We start from the raw sequence: 1,165 nt of genomic DNA on the forward strand, positions 1-1,165 counted from the left end.
TCTTAAAATTTGCTCTGTTTTGTTATAATTTGCTTCGTCTTTTGGCTGGCTGTACTCTTAACGCATTTTTTGTCGTTTCTTCTAATATGAAATGATGCGTGTTTCGACACATGTCCGAGAGAAAACAAAAGCGGGGAACATATACGACAACATACGGATGGCAAATCCCCTATCCATTTCTCTACTTTATCAGTTCAGTTAAGGTTTCTCAGCCAATAGGGGAAAAGATCATTTCCTGTCAGCCTTCCCTTCCCATGTACATTTCTTCCTCTCCAATCTCCAACTAAACGCATACCGCCTCCGTTGGCAAATAGTGCTCTACTTCTGACTACTATGTCCATTCACAACCACTTGCCGATTTTCCACTCCTAAGATAAATTTCCCTGATATTAAGTCTGTCCATATGTATGTTGTAGTCAAACGATTACAATTTGTTGATTACTTTGCCACTTCCCTTTTTTTGATAGATAAATTTACTAGAGGAGAGGGTGTTTGGCTCGACCGCATAAAAATCAGATATAGGAACCCATTAATTTGCTTCATCTATTTTTGGTGAAAGCAGAGGGGTCGTTGCTCGGTCACCGTCCTACTTTGCTTTTTCAAAGATAAGTCGCCAATAGCATGAAGGCAGCGCAACCAAGCGAAAGTACACAGGCGTCGTTGGCGTGGGCTACCGGGCGAGGGCGACGCGCTGTCACACCACACAGCGGCGTGGGGGTGGAGCAGGGATCAGCAATCGGCGGCCGAGACGCGACCCGGTGACCCACCGGCCACCGCCACCATTCACCAACCTAAGGTAGTACCCGTAGCGGCTGCTAGCACCGGTAGAGTCGAGTGACAGTCTAGACGGACCTGGTAGGCGGAGGTGGCGACGCCGAAGACGAAGCCCTCGGGGAAGTCGGCGCGGGTGACCTCGCCCGCCGTGCTCCCCATTCCCGGCGACGGCGAAAGCGAGAGCGGCCGCGTGGTGCTAAGCGTGACTTGATCCCGATCCGGCGCGGCGCGACCGTGAGGCGCGTGGGTGGGCGAAGGTTTGGGAGGCGCTGCGAGCGAGACTGAGGGGGTCGCGTCGCGTAGATATAGGCGAGGGTGCGGCCGGGGCCGGCGAGTCCGCGGGAGAGCGGCCGCAGACTGCAGTCGCTCTCTGCCGGTTTGGATCTGGTTT

General features: G+C 53.1%; 1 protein-coding gene across 2 annotated transcripts in view; it reads right to left on the reverse strand.

The window, feature by feature from the left end:
• Positions 1 to 1,165, reverse strand: part of LOC119277872 (beta-glucosidase 4-like) — a 7,852-nt gene extending 6,687 nt beyond the window's left edge. Inside the window, exon 1 of one of the 2 annotated variants that reach the window (XR_005137365.1) lies at positions 853 to 1,165. Coding sequence is in view for 1 of the 2 variants with exons in the window: in XM_037559211.1 (XP_037415108.1) it covers positions 853 to 933 (81 nt within the window). In the remaining variant the exon portion in view is untranslated. The remainder of the gene's footprint in view (positions 1 to 852) is intronic. The other variant, XM_037559211.1, reaches the window with a different exon arrangement.

This window comes from Triticum dicoccoides, chromosome 3B (assembly GCF_002162155.2).
Source record: "Triticum dicoccoides isolate Atlit2015 ecotype Zavitan chromosome 3B, WEW_v2.0, whole genome shotgun sequence".
NCBI classification, from domain to species: domain Eukaryota; kingdom Viridiplantae; phylum Streptophyta; class Magnoliopsida; order Poales; family Poaceae; genus Triticum; species Triticum dicoccoides.